Raw genomic sequence first — 21,299 nt, forward strand, 5'->3', positions numbered from 1 at the left:
ATGAACCGGTGGGAAGTCCGAATGGGCACAAATCTCGAACTCGGCTACTCGTTTTTGCTAGAACAGTGTGGCGGGAGGTGATCAAAGCGAGATAAGAAAAGGCTCGCTCGGCCAATTATTTGAAAAAGTAAAGAGCCTTCTTCGGACGTATAATACGAAAGGCATGCGCCAAACCACGATGAAAATTTGCGCCCCTCCAACCTTTCTATTTCGGACGTACATTTCCTCAATATAAGTTTGCCATTTGAAATAAAGGGTAAATCCTAATAATAATTTTAAATCTTTGTTTCTTCGCTCTTTCATATACAATATCTCATTAAGCAGATTCTTAATTTCAGAGATATTGGACGGATAAATTCTTATTCGCTCGTCAAATATATAAGATTACGTATTCATTTAACAATCATATCTGATGTAAAATATGGATATATTGATAAGTTAGTAATTCGTATTTTTGATAATCGACAGTTTGAATATATTTAAAAAGCTTGAACAATATTCAATCGACAAAAACTGCGCGAATTAAAAAAATATTTATATAGAAGTAACCTTACAATGATTCTAATGCCGTAACTTAAGACGAAAGGAAATAATTTATTCAGGAAGTTTTACAAAAAAAAAGTTTAACGTAAATTTAAATGCCGCGCGTATTTCATCCGTGAGGACACGTGGTCGGGAGATTTAAAAATTTTTAACTAAATATTATAAAATTGTTATAAATGAGTGACTTTTCGGCACTGGCTCAAATTATTTGAGCGATTTCCTGCGTATTCGGTATTATTTCGTTTTAACCTAAGGAGTTTTTCTGCCGAAACAAATTGCTGGTATTGTTCTTCTGTCTTTATGGATACTTCTTTCGTTATTTGGATATTGTTATTGGTGTTTTCTTGAACATTACGTAAACATTTCGTGGCCGTTAACCCCGACATCCGCACCATATTGTAAAATATACCGTCTTTATTTTCTAGAAGTTTGCACGGTTTATCGAATTCTCGAATTCGTCCTTCTTCTAGAACCTGAATTCGTGATTATTTACAATTACTCGAACCTTAAGTTTAGCTTGAAAACAAAAACCATTATGAAATTTCACTTACCATGACTCTATCCGAATCCATAATAGATTGAACCCTGTGGGCTATGGTAAGGATAGTGCAGAAAGAAAAGTTTTCTCGTATTGTCTTTTGTATTAATAAATCAGTTCTGTAAATAAAATGAAAAACAATTTTAGATACGCGACATAAATGATTTGACAAGAACAGTTATTATGGAATTTTTAAAATAAATTAAAACAATTTACTGTAACGTGCTTCTATTATGACCTAGTCCCTAATGTCTGGATAGTTTTTCATCAAATTGAATAAGCTACAGTTTCCCGAAATTTAACTCGGCCGATCGAACTTTTTGTTTCGAGTTTCCATCTTTTATAGCTTCCGCGTAGATAACTTTATGGTTTTTGGCGCTTCGCTAACACGCCTTCTTATTTTAAACGGCAAGGTCAATCATTGGAATAAATACGACTTTCATATTGTGTAGAGCGAATAGAGCAGGGCTGGCCAACCTGTGCCAGGCGTGCCCGAAAGGGCGCATCCGAAGAAATCACACGCCATTTCGCTTTATCGCCTGGCACATGGGGGATCGGGGATAAACCAAACAGCCTGGCTTTATCGCCTGGCTGTTTGGTTTATCCCCGATCTCTTTTTCATCATTCTAATTAAAGCACATTCGTTTCATTTTTTTAAATATCAATTATCGAAGTTTATTAATTTGGCACGCATAAATATTTTTACCTTTATTACGCTCACTACAGTATATCGCATATGGACTCAAAAAGACTATCCCTGGAGTGAAGTATCGATTACACTTTACAATAGTAGAGGAGAAGGTGGTATTATGGAACCCCAATTACATTTTAGTGAATTGTAAACAAGGTATCATAACTACACCCACATTTATGGAAAGAAACGGGTTTTCCCCTTGCTATGGATGTCTGCCTAGTTCAGTTCAGCCACATTCCGCTACAGTTCGCCTTTATTATCAGTTCGAAATGGGGTGATTCCATAATACCACCTTCTCCTCTACAGTTTTTTATTATTATTTCCATTTAATTATTACAGTAAAAATTCCACAATGAAATTAATTTACAGGGTCTAATCGGCTTGTTATAGAAACCTAGTTTATCAGACTGCATTTTTTAGGCAATGAACGAATTACAGTTAATTTAACTTAGGTAACGGAAGGTCACCTCATAGAACTACGGGACAGAAGCATTATTTTCTTTTGTTTTGTACTTGGTTCTCGATTATTACTTTCTCGATTCTTTTATTTATAATAAAGGAAAGGTATGGCGATCGGTCCAAAATGACTTCCCCCAAGATTTTTACATTTTTACACTGGGAAACCTCGAAACGTCGAAAATGCAAAAAATTAAGTATTATTTCTGTACTCATGGATGCTAATGTGTGTGTGTTTCCGGGGGTACGGTTTTGTTTAGCCGATTAAAAGATCAATAACTCTCGTCTTTTTGTAACAAATTTCTGAAATTTTTGGGTGAGGTTTGAATATTGTGGAGAATAATGCTATTAAATTTTGGTAGTCAAAGGCCGAGGGGTGGAAAGACAGGGGGTCGCGTGTCATATCTCGAGTAGGATCAGACCTAATGAAAATGAAGATTTTACTCGTTATTGGGCTGCGATTTGAAAATAATTGTAGGCCTATAAATTCCTACTGCCATCCGTCCGTCCGTCCGTTTGTCTTTCCTTAATCTCGAGAAAGGAGTTAGACAGACGTAAGAGGAGAACAGATATGAAAACCCTAAGGGCGGGAGACTCGGATTAACTGTATACAAACTTTCGATACAAACCGAAAGTCACGTTATTTCGATTCGAAGCGTTACCCCCAAAAGCAGTTAATAGATAACCGGCACGACTCTATTCTTAAAGGAAAAGTACGGGGCAAGCCACTACAAATTTGAGGGAAAGAGCATATATTTTAAATTAAATAAATTAAAAATACGATTAAAAATTCCAGCCCGGCATTGTGACCGTGTCACAATAAATAACTGGTCATTAGCATTCGCATTTTTTTTCTTTTTTATAAAACTCGTCCCTGGTGTCTCTATTCGGGGGGATTTTTTATCCTTTTTTTATCAGCATTAAGTTAATGAAATTAATAGCCTTTAAATTAAATGGTGAGTCACGCTTCAAAGTTAAGTTTTTTTATATTTTATTTAATAATAATTCATAATTTAGGATATGTTTTAAATAGAATATCCTAACAGATAACCAGTTTGAAATCTCGTTGCTAGATTTTTTTTCATTTTAGTTTATTAAGAGAATAATTTTTAAATTCTTTTAGAAGTGACGGCTGTTTCATTTTGTATTCTCGAGACACGAAAGTTTGTTTTAATTATAATCTGTGTTCATTACAATATTTAACGCGTAACCGTAAAAGAAACGCTACTTCCAACACAGTCTAATGTACTGTACACTTTTTATTTTCGACAAATGTAACGCGGTAGTCCCATGTCGATGTTTTAGTGACAAATTAATAGTTATTCCAATGGATGCAAAGTAGAAATGTAATCTCGATTATTACGTGTATTGTATATACTCGATTGTTACTCAGATTCTAAAATAAAACGTCTGGACAAGAAGTTGTTTTAAATCCAGACTTTTTAAGTATTTGTGTTTTATTTCTGAACATTATTCTTGGGAAATGAAAACAATTCTCAATCGATTAGTTTTATCAACTTATTCATAACTGTAAATTAAATTAATAATCAATTCTTAGAATGATTACTTTAATTTCGTCGTTTAATCGTTACAATCGGAATAATTGTTTGAAAGATAAATACTCGGTTAAATTTAATTAAATAATTTCAACAGTTTTTCTTGGCAAATATAACGTATGCATCTAACCACCGCTTAAATGATACTTCTGTTTAATACCAATTTATCATAATTATGAAAAGTATATATAGGCTATACAGTACGGTGTCCCTTATTTTTCGAATATTTTTTTCCTAACGCGTATGGCCTACTTTCGTTTATTTTACCCTTAAATACTCGCGCAATAAATTTCGGCTCATTTTGGTCGCTAGAACCCGTGCCGACTCGCATCGAATCACCTCCATACACGCTGCGCTAGAGAAGTGGCGCGTATCCGTTTTGTTCGCCATTCTAACACAGTTTATGCGGCTATTAACACGCGTAGTTTTATTTTTCGAAGACGTCGGTGGATTTCGAAGCGCTAAAAAACGTATTTTCTTAGTCGGAGACATAAACCATCAAATCACGGGTGCGAAATTACCGTCAAATGGGCAAGTACTCGCAGATTTGTTTTTTAACATTCGCCAAGTTAAATTAACTGCGAGTGGAAGCGCCAGTCTTGGAATACGCGAGTGTATCGTATTTTGGGAAAAACCTAGATTACCTTCAAAATCTATACGTAACTGTGTCGAGAAATTGGTGGATCTTTATCACGTATGGAGACAGTGGCAAAAAACAGTAGGAAAACTCGAGATTTTTATAAGCGCCGCCAGATAACTTTCCAAATAGATTTAGATAAGTTCTTTGATAGCGCACACGCCGATGCCCTCGAACGTACGACAATAGAGGAAGATAAAAAATTCTTACAGAAACGGAGAAAACCGGGGCGTCCGGGCCGCTTGGCCGGTGTAAATAAAAAAAATTGGCCGAAAAAGAAGCGAGGCGAAGAAAAATAGAAGTAGAGAGAAAATACTTGTATAAAGGCCGCATCGACTTCTTCAATATTGCACGATTTATCACCACTCCGGAAATTATACGATATTTCTTATATATCTGACAATAGTCTGGATGAGCTTTTTTCTCGGGAATCGAATACCGCGCCGTCTGAACAGAACTGTAAAAAGAGGAAGAAAAATTTCATTACGCCTAAACAAGTCGCAGCTTTGGACAGATGAAAGTTGAGCATTAGAGATTCCGTTTATATTCTTCACGCTACAGCGGAAGCAAAGGGCTCGGTATCGATGAATTTTCAATCGACAAATCTTCACTTCCACGGATTCGGACACAAGTGAGGAAAGACAGAGTAGAAGCCATAAAATCCGATTTTCGGGATAATGTGTCAGAAGCAGTCACCGTTCATTAGAATGGCAAATTGTTACCTGGCTTAAACGTTAGAAGTTTTAAAGAAGAGCGATTACCGATTCTTATTTCATTCGGAGAGAGGGAACGACTGCTTGCCGTACCAATACCGGACAGTTGTTCTGGTAAACACCGAGCCCAAGCAGTTTCGAATGCGCTCTACGATTGAAATTTAAATGACGAGGTACAAATAACGTGTTGTGACACAACAGCGTCCAATACGGGACGCTTAGATGCAGCTCGTGCGCTTTTAGAACAAAAGCTAGAAAGAGAGCCGTTACTCTTCGCTTGTCGCCATCATATATATGAGCTAGTGTTAAGAAGTGTATTTGAAACAAAAACCCCCAAAGTTACTAACAGCCCCGATATTCCGATATTGAAAAAAATTAAAGACTCTTGGAAAAGCATTGATTCTACGAACATACAAATGTGCATTGATTTTGTAAAACAACATTTCAATGACGCGGAAATTCATCAATTGTTATCTTTCCATGCGAGAGAACTTAAAAAAATCTATCGTGAGAGTTGATTATCGCGAATTAGTCGAGTTAGCTATCATTTTTTTGGGGTGGCAGACAAAGAAAAAAATTAAAATCGGGCCTCCGGGTGCAATGCATCGAGTAAAGCGGATAGCTATTTACTCTTTTGAAAGTATGTTTGCTGCAGTCCCAATTCAGAATGTACGCCGAGGACAAACGAGCATTACGAGACGTTTGCTTATTTATTGTAACAGTTTACGATAAACCCTGGCTTGGATGGGGTTTGGCAGTACAGGCGCCGTATCGGGATTTGTGCTTTTTAAAAACATTAAAAGAATACGAAAAGGTTGAAAAATTAATTTCCCGGGCAGCTTTGACTAAGTTTTGTCGACACTTGCGGTACTTATCCCAGGAAACAGCCATATTATCGCTATTCGATGATTTAGTCGACGAAACAGCCAAGATAAAAATAGTAACTAAATTGAAAGGGGAAAGTATATCCGATTTCGAGAAAAGGTTTATTCCCTCGAAAGAAGAAATAGCCAGCTCTTTGTATGGTATGTAGAACTACGTGTTTTTTCCTACTTTAATTATATCTTATTTAAACTATACCCACTTTTTGTTTCAGGAAAATCCTCGGATTGTTTTGTGTGTAGGAAGAGCAAAAATCTGTTTACTAGGTTAAAAATTGAAAGTAGTTTCCTTCGGGAAAGCGTTTCTTCGTGGGAAGAAAACGCTTCTATTGCGCGAGCTAAAAGAAAGGTTTTTTCTCTGGAGACGGTGAATGATACAGCTGAAAGAGCTGTTAAATTAGTGCAAGATTTTCATGAGTTAATTACCGCAAGACGAAGAACAAGCAGTTTCTTTTGCGCTGTGTGCAAGAACACAGAAAACTGTATCAGGACTGTACAAAAGGAGACATTGAAAAAAAATATCCACAATAATTTACATTATACAAATTTTAAATATTATTCTTTGTTGTCTGATTTCCTTATTTACCCAATTATTTAATGATCTAGTCATGTATGTATGTATTACAATGATGTAGTCGAGTGATAGTCAAAAATGACTTTATAAAAACTTTTAGGCTTAGTCGGCACGGGTTATCGTTATCGTAGGGGATCAATATTTCGTATGTAAGTCTTAGTTATTTGAAAAGAATGAAGGGATATGCGTTTAAAAATTGGAAAAAATATTTTTCTCCATATAAGGACACCCTCATATACGGCATATAATTGCTAAATATGATTTTCATACTTTTCAACCAATCTACTTTCTTTTCTACTCATATTTACTACCCTTCTTACTGTTTTGCTTTACGCCTTTTGTACGTTACGTAAATTTTTAACTTTAAATTTTGGACGTTTCGAACTCTCGATGCTCTCGTTACAGTTAGAATTACGCATTAATTCGGTACGAATTCATCTTATTCAAAGCACTATTACCGTGCAAATAATGATTATAGAAATTGCTAATAATTCTGTGAATATTTATTACGATAGGCTTTACAATATTATAAACCATCGACTTTCAATACAACACCCGACGGTAATAAACGCATTTAGTCCGAATGCCACCAAATCTGATGCGGTAACGTTTCGCGATATTTGCAAAACATTTCTGTAAAAACAACGATACCAAATGCCGCCACTACGCACTCTTGTGGCTTCGAGAAATCATTTATTTGCACGACATTCTGTGTAGCGATACATTGTACAGCAGTGTTTTTCAACCTTCTGGAAACGCGACCCCTTTACAAGTTAAAAATTCTGGCAACCCCAGGGCCATATTAAAACTATGTCAGTGATTTTAAAAACTATGTATTTAATTTTCTTTCTGTTGAGAGCTAAATATCGATCGAAAAACCAACTGTACTGTAAATTTTACAGTACAATTTGTTTTTCGGGTTTATTTTACAGTGTAAAATAAACAAGCGCAGCCTTCAGACTGAAATCGTACATTTTTTATTGTAGTGTACGACCTACAAACATTTGTCTTTTTCTTTTACCCCCGGCCCCCCGTGTAAGGCTTTGCGACCTTCCTGGAGATCGCGACCCATAGGTTAAAAAACACTGGTGTACAGAAACATTAACGATGCGGGTAACACGGCTTAATGCAGTCTCCTCTCGGAGGATATAAAGGCTAAAAAGGGTGTGCGTCCAGCGACCGTAATTAGTCCCGTATGACGTTTACGCAGTGGGTATGTGCCATGTAATATCTTTTATGGAGACAGTCAAATTTGTCACGTACCCTCGATAAACCACTATTTACACCATTCGGTACTTACTGCTTGTCGACATTAGCCGTCGCTTCGTCCATTACGATAATTTTATTTCGGGAAAGAAGAGCTCTAGCCAGACATATCAATTGTCTTTCTCCTACGCTGAAGTTACCTCCGTTTTCTGTTAACTCCGAGTCTAAACCTCCGGATAATTTTCCAACAACTTCTTTCAAACCAACCTTTGAATATAAAGTCAAATATAAATAAATAACAAATACAATTGAAAAAAAAAACGTTTACGTACGAGCAACCCTCGATGCGTGCGAAGATTTGTAATGAGAAGAAAATAGAATGAAATCGCTAGGCTATATCGTTAACGTGTAGTGAATAGAGTATTGAACGCGAGAACTCGAAACGCCTTTAGCAGGAAGAATAACCAATACACAGGCACTGTGTATAGACTACAATTAACCACTGGCCAAGCGCGTAAAAAGCTTCTAAGAATCCCTATTAAACTGAAAGACAGAAGTAAGCAGAATGAATTGGAACCAAATTGAAAATTCAGTACTAATGAAGTGTGTAATTTAAAAACTGGATACTTAATTACTTAAAATATATATATATGCCATATTTCACTAGCTTAAATAAAAGTTAGCGGAGAGAGTCGAACAAATAGCGAGCAAAGTGAATACTTAATGAAAAATTCGTTTAATACTAACGCTAATTGAGTTGTTGAAAAATTTGTATTTTTTATATAAATCTAGCTGCAAGGACCCGCTTCGCTGGGCAAAAAGTAACGATAGTGAAGATTAAGATAACTACATTATAGCTAATCTTACCCGTTTTCACAAAATGCAAGAATTAGGTCCCCCGTTTCCAGACTAATTAGAGAATTTTTACGTTTAGTCAAACGAACAAATTTCAACGTTTCTGGAACGTTTACAATCGTTTTATAATCGAACAAATTCGAATTTAAAACGGTTCGAACATTTTTAAAATCGAAATCGAAAATCTTCCACTTTCAACCACTTTCAACCCCATATCTCCCGCACCCTTATAGCTATCGAGACGCAACCACCCCTATGCTCGAATGGAGACTTGGGACTACTACCACATACAAACACCATTCACGTGCGATGTGTAGTTTTGGCGAAAAAGTGAAATATAGGGACATACATGTCCATTTATATATATATATATATATATATATAATCTATACTAATCTCTCTCTCTATATATATATATATATAAATTAGTTATAAAAAAAGAAGATTCGATGTAATAGTACGCTGGCCGTTTATATTTTGATATTTTCGACAAAGATAAAAAAGTATTAAGGACAATTTGCGCTGTAAAATGTAAGTCACTAGTTACACTGCAAACACAAGCATTTCGCGCGAAATGTAACGAATTTGATTACGGTTACGATTGGATGCGCATTCTGACGAATATCCTTTCTGATAAATTTGTCAGATTTTTCCCGCAAACGGGGTGCATGCTTTGAATGCAAATTCAAACCATTGTCGTCAGTGAATAGGAGTTAACAAGGCAGAAGAGTGTATTGACGATTTTTTTTTCTTTTTTAAAACTCTCTTTATCAAAGCATTATTATTAGATTTATTACATTTTAAAAAAGTGAATACGTAAACACTTTGTTTATGTCACGAGTAGTAACATCGCGGATTGTTCAGAGAATTATCGAAGCGACCAAACAGTAAATTTCCGGAGCATTGTATGATGTCGTCGGAAATATTTTTACATTTTAAATGTAATTCGAGAAAGGATTCGCGAACAGTCAAACTATCGTTTATGCATTTCGCTAGAAGAAAGACCGGCAGTGATATTCGGGTAAGAGAATACATTATTTTTGCTACATTAGATTTTATTTTGTGTTACGATTGGCGAAACCAAACACCGTAGGTAACACTTTTATTTGAAGAAAATAAAAAAAATGAAAAGAGTTTCAGTTTTATTAATGCGTAGGGTCGATAGACAAAAAGAATTAAGTCCGATTGCTAGTAGTAGAGCTCTCTGGTTGAGTAGTTTGAGAATTGAGAACATTTTCCCAGATTCGTTGTGACGAGCTGTCGGAGGACACGGAATGCTCCGAAGAAGAGATCATTTATGTCATTGAAGACTGGAAGACATTCTATACGTGCGGTGGATTCGAAGCGACGACACGTCCAAACGTTTGTTCGTCGCAAAACACTTGCCGTAGTTTCCTCTCCTCTGGAGTTTTATAGGGTTTAGCAATAAACAAGTGAGAAAGCGGTAACCATTATCTTCATTTTCTGTCCGCCATGCCTCCGCTTTTTGTTTATATTTTGTTAGTTTCGTTGTTGAATTTACGAAAGTCTCTCGACAGTGTCTGCTTTATATTTTTTTCGTTTTACTTCTCTACCCTTTTCGTCATTACGTGTTTCGTTCGACGACTACGTATTGGATTCTCGGTGAATTTATTGTCACCAATGTCGAGAATACCGCTTTGTAATTTTCGAGAGGAAACTCGATGTTTCAAAATCGTCGGGCGTTTACAATAAGGTAACGAAGACTGCTTCGGCGATCCACCTTCATCTCCAGATTTGTTTTGCCAGAGTTTATATAATTCTTCGCGATACGTATCTCTTAAACCTCTCCATTTGTTTTTTACAGCTGAAATAAAATGTAAAAATTCATCGAATTATTATCGTTACGTATTTCGTTCTACTGGAATATCATTTAGAGCGCCGAGCTTCTCATTTCGCCCAATTTCACACACCAAAATAGAATAAATAGTAGGCCGTATGAAGTTTGCTTTGCGTATGGAATGATTTTGGTAGTAAGCTTATGGCTCCGCTTTCTACTGAAAATTTGAAAATACAGTAGTGACTATTTGAATTTTTTTAAAAGGAGAATTTTCTCGATTGCTAAGGTGCAGCGACTATAAAGGTATTCAAATTAGGTATTCGCGATATTCTGGAACACTTTACAGTAACTACATACGATGTTTTTCCCATTGTGCTACAAGGACTAGCGGATGCAAATTATAGATTTATCGCTATTGACATCGGAGTTTTCGGAAAGGGAAGGGAAGAAGGAATATATTTTTATTTCGAGTGTTTGCAAACGTTTGGAAACAAATACTTTCGATATGCCAAGGAATGAAAATGCACTTTGACAAATATTACACTTTTGTATTGCTAGGCGACAATGCTTATTCGTTAAATCCATACTTATGAAAACCTTACTGCAGACAATACTGTTTATGAAAATACTCCAGACACAAGCTTGCGAATGAAGAATTAATTTTAATTATAGTCTTTTAAGAGGGCTTGTTTAGCGTTTGGAATTTTACTTTCCAAATAAAAATATTTAAAAACCGAATTAAAATTGCTGGAGAAAAAATCGATATTGTGGTAAAGTGTTCGTGTCTATTGCGCAGCGTAATTATTGATAAATAAGGTGCGCCCGAGTTACGAACAGGCAGAGAGAAAAATGTCTGTCGAGAAACGTGATAATCATCGTGGAAGAACAGCGAGAGCGAGAAAGAGAAAAATTTTTAAAGATTATTTTGTCAGTTCAGTGAGTAAACTTCATTTTTAAGATGAAATTTTTCCCGTTAAATTAATCTATTTATATTAAGCCAATTAACCGTTCACGAAAAAAAAATTACTCGTGTCTTTCACTTAATTCTTGACTTTTTTTATCCGAATATTTCCGCGCAACATCCCCGTTATGGTCGTAACCCACAAAAAGCAATGAACCGAATCGAGTTACATTTCGTATGAAATTAAACGAATGGTAATTTAAAAAGTTGTTATACAATTTGTTTTTGGTGCTTAGGCCTCATTTATCTGGCTGTAAAAAGCCGATTTAAGGGAAACGTGGGATGATAAAACTGAAACCGATGGATTACAGGAATACGTTTTCACTGGTGGATAATGTTTTAGCCGACATCCGGTTAAATAATATTTTCTTGATTCGGCAAATTATATATAGAAGTTGTATCACAGTTTCTACCAACGGTCACCCGTGTAAGTTGACCGTCGATCGTATTTACCCATTTGGAACGTGAGAAAAATAGGACCTAATTTTTCACTTTGGAAGACGACGTTGAATAAAAATCGAGAGTACGGTGACAAAATATGCACTTTTAAAAGAGATATTGGAAAGAAACGTTTAAAAACGCGACTACGTAGACACAAACTTAGTCATTGGGCGACGTTTCATCCGGAGACAAAAGGCCAATATGGGTAAAACAATACGGACAATACGTACACCAGGGAAAACAAAATGACCACTCAATTTCAAGCATTAAATACTTTTTACCGTAAACTGTCACGGCGCAATTGCAGGTTTAATAACAATTGCAACGACGCCGAATTGTGATAAGGAAGTCGATTTTTAGACAGAACGCCGAAATGACATTTAAACAACTTTACGATTGTAAAGTGACTTTATATTTGACTCATTTACGAAAGACGCTAGTGCAATACCGCGTAAAGATACCAGCGATCGTTCTACATTTCATCAATTTCTATATGCGGAAAAAACGCTAACAGCGCAGAAGAAAGATAACATTTAGAAAAAGAATAGGCGGTACGCGTATATTACGATTATTAAGGTTACGTCAGCTGGAAGTTGTTAAAATTGATGAAGACAGAAATCGTAAGTGAAGGAAAAACAAGGCGACTTACGCTGTCCAGAACTTTCCATAAAGAGGTATCGCCGTGCGCATTCAACGGATCGAGATTTCTTCGTAAAGAACCACCGAACAGTAAGGGAACCTGAAAACGTCACAAGAGCATTTTGAAAATACTAACGGTAAATATTTTAGGGAAATAAAAAGTTTATTTAAAACTACTAGCGAATCTAGGACGCGTGGCCGCTACAAATCCCGCGGCTAGTTATAAGAATGACACGATTTTGTAATTATTTATACGGTTTGGCACGCCTCCGTCACCGCTTAACTCCTTATACGTAATATGATTTCAATGGAAACGTTTCACTCGAAACATTAATTAGTTTAAGAAACGAAATAACGTAAAGGACGGTACTGGTTATTTGGATGGAAGACGACGGAAGGCCGATCGATGATTTCAGTAAACGGTACTTACACCTATATCTTACCTTTATAAATTTATCTGCATGAAAATAACTAGAATATAAACAATGTAATGACGTTTAATAAACCCTGCTAACCTTACTCCAACTTTGTTTTTTTTTTTACTTTAACCATTACGGATGGCGCATTTACTAATTTACCTTTACTCGAAATAATTTATTAATAAAAGTAATCGTATTTCGTATTGACGGGAAGGTCTCTAAACGAGATAACCGAATACATTATCGACGTTAGAACGGCGGTTGAGATACGAAACGTAAGTTTAAAGACTGGCTGTACGCATTTCCCTGGTGTATCGGTCAGAGGGAATTTCGCCGTTATTAACGCGCGGGTTAAAACAAATCGCAATTTTACAATTACGTAACGTAGATAAAACAACGTTGTGCTTTTATTTCTAAAACCTCGTAAGTAATTTACCTGAGGAATAATAGAAAGTTTACTTCTCAAATGATGTAAGTCGACACCTCCGATGTTAACGTGGTCGATGAAGATCGATCCCGTGGGTTCCGTCGTACGAAACAAAGCCGCTATTAACGAACTCTTTCCCGCTCCCGTTCTTCCCACGATTCCGATCTTGAATCGAATAAAGACATTTGTACATAATTTTAAAAATAGTATTTTTTTAATTAATCGAAACGCGGAATTTCGCTTCTCGGAAAACAGACATCGGCGCAATATTCCCCCTTAACGAAGGAACAAATAATTTTATTCAATTTCGTATTCGGTACAAAAAAAAAAAAAATATAATTGTAATAGTAGTAACGACTGCGCGGTATACTTTATTATAGAGTATATACAGTATTATTATTTTCCAGTGACTTTTGAAGCAACGTTACCGTTACCATCGATTGCGATTTAATCGGTGAAAATATCGAGTGGCAGCTTTCTTTTATCTTTCGGGCGGTATAAGGGGCTAGCGGATTTTAAATGTTTTAAAGTCGGGACGTTCTTACATGGTGTAAGAAAAGTACTCCGGGTAATTTTCCCATTAAAATATCCACGCGCTATAAAATTCGTAACTGTACGATTTTTCATTTAAAACGGAAAAAAACGCTGTTATTTACCTTTTCTCCGGACCCGATGAGAAAATTTAAATTTTTCAGTACGGGATTTTCGTTATTCGAGTATCGCAGGCAGACGTTGTCGAACTTAATAGCACCGTGGGCGGGCCAGTCGGCGGGAAGATCACTCTGCCCTTTGCTCGGGCGGATGGCTTTAGGTAATGCCTCATTAAATTTGTATACGTTTTCTATAGACATCATCTAAAATATATTTGACAACATAATTATTTCCTTTTCAAAATCCAAATTATTTTCTCTATTAATATCGATGTAGGCTGCTAGTTCTTATTAACGAACAGAATTTTATATTTTAAATCAAGTCTAGTTTTAAATTAAAATATTATATTTTATAAATTCTTTACAATTTATAACGCGCAAAAATTGTTATAATGCTCTTTGGAAATAATCGATTCCGATCGTATTAAGGCCACGGAGGCGCGATAACACCTTTAAATTGTGGGCTTTTCCGAATGGCCGAAAACTTCTAACGTCGGCCTTAATCGTGTGTTGGAAGAATGTATTCGGTTCATTCGGTAATCGTCAGAAAACAGTGGAAGCGCTATAGTAGGACTTTATAAGACGGCAAGAAGGCATTTCGAGGTAAGACGCCGGTAGAGAATCGAGTCGACGTGTCCGAGCTTTAGTTTTCCGGGACCGGATGAAATAGTGCAAAGCGGAGAACACGATCTGTCGATATAATTAAGACCGTGACGTGGAAACTATTGTTTTGTTGAGAGCGGATTCTTGCTTCTACGCGCCATCAGCTTATAGGCTAAGTTTCGGCTCTCTCTCCATCGCTCGCGCGTTGATATTAAGTTATATCGCGACTATTAATTCTGTTAGTCGCCAAGTTTTACGTATTTAACAATAATTAATTATTGGGTTACTATTTAAAAAAATTAGAATCCTGTAAATTCCTACCGTCGTTTCTAAATGTCGAGAAATAAGCTAGACAGACGAAAGAGGAGACCAGATGCGGAAACCCTCGATTAACTATATACAAACTTCCACGCAAACCGAAAGTCACATTATTTCTGTTTAAAACTTTTCCGCCGAAAGCAGTTAATTAACGATTTGCGCGACTCTATGTCTAAAGGAAAAGTATGTCGTACGGGGACGAGACACCAGTAATAATTTGAGACGGAGAGCGTATATTTTAAATTAAATAAATATGATTTAAAATAGCAGTCCGGCATTGCGACCGTGTCACGAGACAATAATGGTTGATTTTTCATTATTATATTAAAATTTAAGATAAATATTAAATTGTGATATTGTAAAATATATGAGTTAAAGCGGATAACGTAAAATATTTACCTGACTTTTCTCCTCGACAAGAGTTATCATCAACATTACGGAATTGAAGGCTACGATTGTACCGTAGGAAATTGCCAGGCCAATTTCTCCTCCCACCGTAGCTAAAAAGCAAAGTTTTAAAATAAGTAAGGTAAGACGACGTAAATACGGAAGGACGAGTTTAATAAGTTAACTTACACGAAGGTAGGAGGAACACTATCACCATTGTAATCGCCAGATGTAGGTAGGAAAAGATGAAAGCGTACAGCGAAATCGTTTTGTTTACGGCGACGAGAAGAAACCAAACAGAGCTATGCCTATTCAAATAAATATCTAAAATATTTTCGAAATTTCTTTGGCAACCGCAAGCTCTTATCGTTAATAATCCGGACAAAGTGTTGCTGAGATGATTAAAAATAGGGCTTCTTCCTGTATAAATATTATTTTATATTTGTAAACCAGAGCGTACGTAACCGTTTGACCAATCAATAATTGTATTACGAAAAGATATTCTATAAATTCTCTGAGAAAACTAAACACTTTTTACGCTTTAGGCTGTTATTTTCAATACTAGATACAGCGTGTTCGCGTAATACTGTATACGTACAGTACTGTACATTAACACTCGCACATAGTTGTTCAAATAATAAATTACGCTTTACCATCCATATTTCTTGGCTTTTATCACTGGCAAAATGTTTAATAATACGACTGTATAAAATGCCCGCTTTGTTACCACAATACAGTACTATTACGCTATTGTGGTAACAATAGCGTAATAGTACAGTCCACGTATCTGCACGTACTGTCACGGAACTTAAAGTTATTTTCAGTAAAGTAATTAAGGATACCAAACGTAAGAGAAATGAGTGTTGGTTTATTACCGCTCTCTTAAAAACGACTCGCAAAACCAGTTGGGTGGTAAAAGCAGAAAAAAAAAGTGATTTTTAAACATAAAATATATGATTTTTAATTTAAATATATTACAGGCAAATCGAAATACAATACTTACTTTTAGCTTCAAAGCGGTTGATTCCGACGGACGTATTTTTACAGAATGTCCAGAGAAAGACCAAGGCAAAGGCCAAAACCACCGAAGGTATTATTAAGTAGGGACAAATCGTGGCTTCCACCACACACATACCGAGTAAGGCGAAAACGAACTGGGTTTGAAAATAAAATAACAATTAGTGAATAATTCCTTCAATACAAGCCAATTTAGTGTTTATTAAACTAGCAGTTCTTAAAAATCTTGAGATTCCTACGCGCATTCGTAAATCCGAAATATCAAAATGCCAATTTTTCTATGAAATATACCGAATTTCCTAAAGGAATAGTAATGTAATAACATATTCTTCACGATAAATCTGATATTTTCGTTTTGAAAAAAAGGAAGAGTAAACCTAAAGCTCGATACCCCATCGATTCCTCCTTAATAAATAAGCTAAAGTACAAGTTATTGCCATTTAGAATTTGGCTGCCGATACGCCGGAAAATTCCCCTTTAGCCTACTTAGATAACGAAACGCAATTAGTTTCCGTAAACCCTTCCGCCTCATCGTTACGTAATTGTAATTTACGCAGCGAACCATTCCCTTCCCAGGCTGCTTTTACGTTTTTCTAAATTTCCGTCGGACGGAAAATTTGCTTTACTCCGGTTTATTACGAGATGAATCAGATTTAAGTAAGATTCCGAAGCAAATTCGCGTTTTCTTTCTTTCTTCCTCGCATATTTTTAAAATTAAAAGTAAAACTCGAATATATTTATTAAAAAATTATAAATCTTACCATAAAAATTTTCATATTCGTAATCGGTAATTGAGTGTCAATTATGCCCACGTCTCTAGAAAATCTGTTAAATATTTTACCTATAAAGGAGAAATTAAACAAGGTTTAAGTAAGATCGTACGTCATTAGAAATTTATAAATATAAATATAATTATGAGCAACGACGTATTACTACTAGACACCGCCGTCTTTCAAGGGGATAGAACGTGTGTCCGCAGTGACACTTAAAGGCAGAAATTACTTAATAGATACGACTGTTCGTCACATAAATACACAATTTTCACCACTGTAATTTACAAAACTGATAAATAATAAACGAAATAGTCGTCATACTCTAGAAAATAATTTAAACTATTAAATACTAGTAGTTAAATTATTATTGGTGTCGATCGAACGCGTCGCCAAATTAAGAAATACGAAATAGAAGAAATATGTACGGGCGCCTCCGGGACTTACGAACACGATTGGTTGCTGATATTTTGTTGTAAACACGGGAGTGCCCGCACTGGATAATGTACAGTACAACAATTCATAGGCACGATCTGTAAATGACGTCCACGCGGGAAGAGGGAGAAGGGAGAAAGACGAGTCGAACAAAAATCTGACAAGGGTTGGGAGAGGATTGACGTCCAAATATTTTATATATTTGGACGTCATAATATTTTTAAAATGTTTAAAAAATAAATTAAATCTATTAGAAGTGTCTAATTATAGCATTAAAAATGTAGATGAATTGTTAACAAGATTAAAAAATATTACAATTAATAAATACAGTATATGAAATTAATATCTTTTGATATAGTAAATATGTATCCTAGTATCACAATAGAAGATATAGAAAATTCATTAATAAGAATGTTATTGGATAGTTGGATAGTTAAATTATGTTTAATTATAATTAAAAATAACTACTTTCAGTTCGAAAATAAATTCTATACCCAGAAGGATGGAATACCTATGGGTACTTGCATAGGTTCAAGATTGGCTGAAATATCAATGATACAAATAGATGAAAAAAATTAATTGTGAATCATCAAGTGGGTTTTATATTTCAAAAGTCGCTTGTCCTATAAGAATACCAGATTTATAGTAGACGTTCGTTAATCCGGCACGCGATAGACCCAAAAGCATTCCGTAATCTGGCACCCTGTGAAAATAGCCGATGAAACTTCTGTAAATCGTATGTATATAGCAAATGCCTAGAAAATAAATATCTGTACATAATCATTGCGAGTGTTGATTCTGTACAACATAAACCTTCTTGTAGGATTTTCGATCATTAGTAATACAGTTTAGTCATGCATTGTATCATTTACAGACTAATTAAAGAGCGTACGTAAACAAATTGGAATCACAGAGCAGCGTATACTAATAGAAAATGAGCAGCAATGCGAATTTTGCAAAAATACAAATATGTTTGGTAATCCGGCACCATTCTGGTTCCTTAGGTTCCGGATTAACGAGCTTCTACTGTACTTTTGTTCCAATATTTTTCGCTTTCTTCAAAGAATTCTTGGTACTCTAGTAGTCTGTCATTACATTCGGTTGGATCCAAAGGTGGCAATTCTCCTCCATATTCGACAGGCAAATACTTAGGATCAACAAACTTGTGCAATGATTCCATTCCAGAGTTGTGGAGGTGAATCTGAAATTATTCTTCAATGAATCAATTTATCAAGAAATTCCAACACAATAATATATTGACAGTATTTAAAATTCACAAATGTAGTAATGACTTTTTTAAAATTCTTTTCGCCATGTAAGTACTAAGAGATTCTCTTTATAGTAAGCCAAATATGGTTTCGGCCAGGCTCACAATGGGGAAACTGGGTGGTGATTGACTATAGTAACGGCTATTATCGATAAAGAAAACAATATTAGTGTGAATTCCTCAGGTTTTATACGAAAAATAATTGTGTTTTCATACAAAATTTAAACAACTGATTTTTAATTATAAAAAATTTCTGTACATATCAATATTAAATGTCCCAGTAATTACTATATTACAATATCAATATCAACACAAGTATAACGTGTATGAGCAATAGTGGATCCGGAGATCTTTACTGGGGTGCAGAAAAAAATCCACTATTACCGAGCTTTACTGGGGGGAAAATCCCTCGTAAGGGTTTGCAGTTTCATCCTACACATCCCTAAATCTATCCCTGTATATAAGTAATTGTGAATGATATCGATAGTGGGTGTTACTGTGAAATTACATGAGTGCAACATGACTGTGTTGAGTGCTTTATAAGGGACGCACTCGTTCAGTGAGGCCATTCATTGAAACGAAAGGGGAGGAGAATTAAATTTAATCTTAGAAAGTTGTCAACAATGTAATTTTGCTTTACTGGCTGTTATGTATACATAACAATGTAAAGTATTGGAATAGTGTCAAATTTGACCCTCTGTGTGTATTGACGTCTATTTTATTTAATATCTCTCAATGGAGACATAATTTACAGACGAAATTTGGCATGGTAACATGTGTATAAAGGACATTGATACTATTAAATTTTGGTGATTAAAAGTCGAAAGAATAGAGAGATAGAGGGGATCACGGGTCGTATTTCGAGAAGATACAGACTGTACATTTTACTCATTATTGTCATTTACAATTATTTTTATAAAACTCATTTTCCACCTCAAAATTAAGCTTTTTGTCATTTTATAGTAATTAATAATATATAAAAAAATTTATAATGAAATATTGTAATAGATAGCGCAACACACAATGTTATTTATTATGATTAATAATATAAACGTTATATTAAAAATAAAATCTCGTAACAGCCGGGAAAGTTACGCAACTCGTTGCTGAATATTTTAATATAATTGATATTTACTTAAAAGAAACAAATCATTTCATTTACTTACTCTGTTCCTGATTTTGTGTGGTAAAAATGGCATAAACGCTGACAGAAAGATGTATAATAATTTTCCAACATTGACCATGTGGATTTCTTTATAACTAATTTGACTGGAACCCTAAAAGTTTAAAACATATGATGTAAATATTATTGATAAAAATAGACTTTGTTCAATTCTTACCTCGCTCAGTGAAAACTCCATACTGAAGTATGGGATTAAGGTAAAAAAAAAATTATATTTTAATTTTATATTCTACAAATCATGTAACAGGAATAACTTACAAACATTAAAGAAGCGATGGAATAAACAGTGTTTGGGGTAAGTTGAACGATGTGCCTCCAGGATAAGCCTTTAGCATCAAAGATCAAAACTAAACCATTGACTTGCATTACGTGTTCATTTATATTCAAGTCACAAATCATCAATGTGCATTTTAATACTGATTTAATGTGAACTTTATTAGGATCCCACATAGCTAAATAAAGAAAAATACTTAAAAAAATTAATTTTATATTCAAGTTGAGAGCGAAATATTTAATGTAAATACGTACAGCATCTTCCAAATCCTATAACTCGTCCTTTTTGATCAGTCTGTCGAGTATATCCCAAAATTTTCGTATCTAAATATTCTTTTACAGCCAAAGGATTGAAATCCTTAAAGATATCCTTGTAACTTTCTCTTGCTGAGTAGTAAGATTTTAATAATTTAATAGCCCTTTCTTTATCGAATTTCCGAGCTCTGAGGAAGCCCAAGAGGAATATGTCGTCCATGCGACAATTTATTTGCTCTTCTGCAAAATAATAAACATTAGTTTAATATTTATAACAGGCAATATATATGTTAAAAATTTTACTTCTTATCATGTTTTTGAAAATTTGGACATCTTCATCGTTCCACGAATATTTGCTGCTTTCGTTCTTTGAGTTATCAATGAATATTCCAAGAGTCATTTCTGCAAGTTGGAAATATCGAGTATATTTATTAGAATTTAAGATATGCACTCTTTTAAATACAATAATATGTAATAATTAAGTTATCAGTAATACATTAATTTATAAATCAAGCTCAGAAACACGTATAAAAGTGTATTATCGTAGGCCCAAAAAAGGTGGCCAGGTGGTAAAGGAAATACCTTACATTTTCAGAACACACCGCCATTAAAACTACCGTATTTTCGGCTGGTTGGCAGGAGATTTTTTCGTTTAATTATTTAAACTGATAGCATTAATAAATAAAAATTTCTGATACAAAATATAGGTTAAATAAAAAATTAATTTTAAATGGAATCAGAAGAGAATAAATTACTTACTCGATTCTGAGATGAATGCTGACGTGGGTTTTATATTTCAAAAG

General features: G+C 34.9%; 2 protein-coding genes across 3 annotated transcripts in view; both read right to left on the reverse strand.

The window, feature by feature from the left end:
• Positions 1–631: 631 nt before the first annotated feature.
• The window catches only part of LOC111631531 (multidrug resistance-associated protein 4-like), a 58,491-nt gene continuing 37,823 nt past the window's right edge, over positions 632–21,299 (reverse strand). The window contains exons 18-31 of the mRNA XM_023375787.1: positions 20,497–20,736; positions 20,227–20,420; positions 19,952–20,062; positions 18,551–18,719; positions 17,075–17,154; positions 16,300–16,450; positions 15,486–15,716; positions 15,309–15,409; positions 13,995–14,192; positions 13,348–13,503; positions 12,503–12,592; positions 7,893–8,065; positions 1,095–1,200; positions 632–1,016 (exon numbers count right to left, since the gene is read on the reverse strand). Coding sequence (XP_023231555.1) covers positions 714–1,016; positions 1,095–1,200; positions 7,893–8,065; positions 12,503–12,592; positions 13,348–13,503; positions 13,995–14,192; positions 15,309–15,409; positions 15,486–15,716; positions 16,300–16,450; positions 17,075–17,154; positions 18,551–18,719; positions 19,952–20,062; positions 20,227–20,420; positions 20,497–20,736 — 2,303 coding nt within the window. The 3' untranslated portion in view covers positions 632–713. The remainder of the gene's footprint in view (positions 1,017–1,094; positions 1,201–7,892; positions 8,066–12,502; positions 12,593–13,347; positions 13,504–13,994; positions 14,193–15,308; positions 15,410–15,485; positions 15,717–16,299; positions 16,451–17,074; positions 17,155–18,550; positions 18,720–19,951; positions 20,063–20,226; positions 20,421–20,496; positions 20,737–21,299) is intronic.
• Positions 18,060–21,160, reverse strand: LOC111631526 (alpha-tocopherol transfer protein-like). 2 transcript variants are annotated; one of them, XM_023375782.1, is made up of 6 exons: positions 21,084–21,160; positions 20,800–20,898; positions 20,497–20,736; positions 20,227–20,420; positions 19,952–20,062; positions 18,060–18,719 (listed from the first exon to the last, which is right to left on the reverse strand). In XM_023375782.1, exons 2-6 carry the CDS (start codon positions 20,894–20,896, stop codon positions 18,531–18,533), a joined length of 831 nt encoding a protein of 276 aa, XP_023231550.1. In that variant the 5' UTR covers positions 20,897–20,898; positions 21,084–21,160; the 3' UTR covers positions 18,060–18,530. The 2 variants fall into 2 exon arrangements, with proteins under 2 accessions (XP_023231550.1, XP_023231549.1); XM_023375781.1 differs by lacking the exon at positions 21,084–21,160 and having other exon boundaries at positions 20,800–21,051.

This window comes from Centruroides sculpturatus, unplaced genomic scaffold, assembly GCF_000671375.1.
Source record: "Centruroides sculpturatus isolate CEXI.00-Female unplaced genomic scaffold, Cexi_2.0 scaffold412, whole genome shotgun sequence".
Classification (NCBI taxonomy): domain Eukaryota; kingdom Metazoa; phylum Arthropoda; class Arachnida; order Scorpiones; family Buthidae; genus Centruroides; species Centruroides sculpturatus.

Coding starts and splice junctions, on each gene's coding strand:
- LOC111631526 (XM_023375782.1), bottom strand. CDS start 20,896: ATGACTCTTGGAATATTCATTGATAACTCAAAGAACGAAAGCAGCAAA. Junction 20,737..20,799: donor TTTCAAAAACATGATAAGAA/GTAAAATTTTTA, acceptor ATTATTTTGCAG/AAGAGCAAATAAATTGTCGC. Junction 20,063..20,226: donor CCATCGCTTCTTTAATGTTT/GTAAGTTATTCC, acceptor TTAAACTTTTAG/GGTTCCAGTCAAATTAGTTA.